The sequence below is a fragment of the Olea europaea genome, unplaced genomic scaffold (genome assembly GCF_002742605.1).
Source record: "Olea europaea var. sylvestris unplaced genomic scaffold, O_europaea_v1 scaffold4725, whole genome shotgun sequence".
NCBI lineage: Eukaryota > Viridiplantae > Streptophyta > Magnoliopsida > Lamiales > Oleaceae > Olea > Olea europaea.
Window position 1 is genome coordinate 13412 of NW_019263035.1, and position 1232 is coordinate 14643.

A 1232-nucleotide genomic window follows, 5' to 3' on the forward strand; every position below is an offset into this window, starting at 1 on the left:
CTACACACACTGCAGAATGTGGAGACCTTATTTTGAAAAGATATATGTACACAAAGACTCCATAATAGACATAACTATTAGAGTCTGTCTATAATTGAAGAGACGCACTTGTCTAAAAATGACAAATTCGAATATGTCTATTAGAGTCTGTCTATAATTGAAGAGACGCACTTGTCTAAAAATGACAAATTCGAAAAGACGGATTTGTCTAATAAACTTGTCAATTTTCTTTAAAAAATCAAGTAATCAAATTTTGTGATATCAGATAAAGTATTGTGACCTATAATTAAATCAAATATGTCACATTTATAATAATACAAAATTTATGATCACGATCCCATACTAATTACAAATCATACAAGTACAGTCGCAAAGACACAATTTATGGAGCACAACAACTTATTTTAATCTTAAATCACACATTTAATAGGATACAAATTATTTTTAGTCACAAATTACATAAACAAATCACAATTATCCAATTAACTGATCACAATCACTCTTGTCACATCATTCCACCTCACTCCACCACCATTGGCACCTTCCAAATTGCCACCGTCATCTCAAATTCACAACTCACCACCTTTACCTCCATCTCACCACCACTATTTGCACCTCATCCACAACCACCAAACTTCAGCTGCGCCTCAAAGGTTTCTACTTGGGACAAATCAGGATTATGGGGGAAGGAATTGTGAAGAGAAGATGAAGTTTACCATCCTCATTTTAAATTTAGTTTAATTATGTGCACAAATCAAATATTTTCAAGTAAATAATATCATCCACAAGAAGCAGAATAATTTGGCTTGCTGTGTCAAAAAACATCACAGAGTTTAAAATTGAGACCTCAAACCGTTAACAATGGCTTATGATTTCCCCTTAAATATATCTACCTCCCTCAGTCTCAGATTACACAGAACAAATGATCATGCTACCTCTGTTTTCTCCTGAAGTATCAAATGGGGACTTGCACAGATGCATAAACTACCAGGGGCTTCAATGTTGACGAATAGCTGACACTAAACTCTACTCCTAATCGTAATAAAAAAGAGGAAAATTGAATTTTAAATTTCATCCAGATGAATTATCAGTGTCATCAGAATGTTTTGATGACTTGTTCATCAAAAAAGCTATGTCCTTCTCTTGCTGTTTTTTAAGATACCTTTGTGCAGTTGCATTCACAATCTGAACAAAAAGGTTCATTAGCATGAACCACACCACCGTATTCCATA

At 33.8% G+C, this 1232-nt stretch overlaps 1 protein-coding gene across 1 annotated transcript in view; it reads right to left on the reverse strand.

Moving 5' to 3' along the window:
- Nucleotides 1-810: 810 nt before the first annotated feature.
- LOC111388213 (vacuole membrane protein KMS2-like) overlaps nucleotides 811-1232 on the reverse strand; it is a 4846-nt gene continuing 4424 nt past the window's right edge. The window contains exon 6 of the mRNA XM_023012901.1: nucleotides 811-1232. Coding sequence (XP_022868669.1) covers nucleotides 1072-1232 — 161 coding nt within the window. The 3' untranslated portion in view covers nucleotides 811-1071.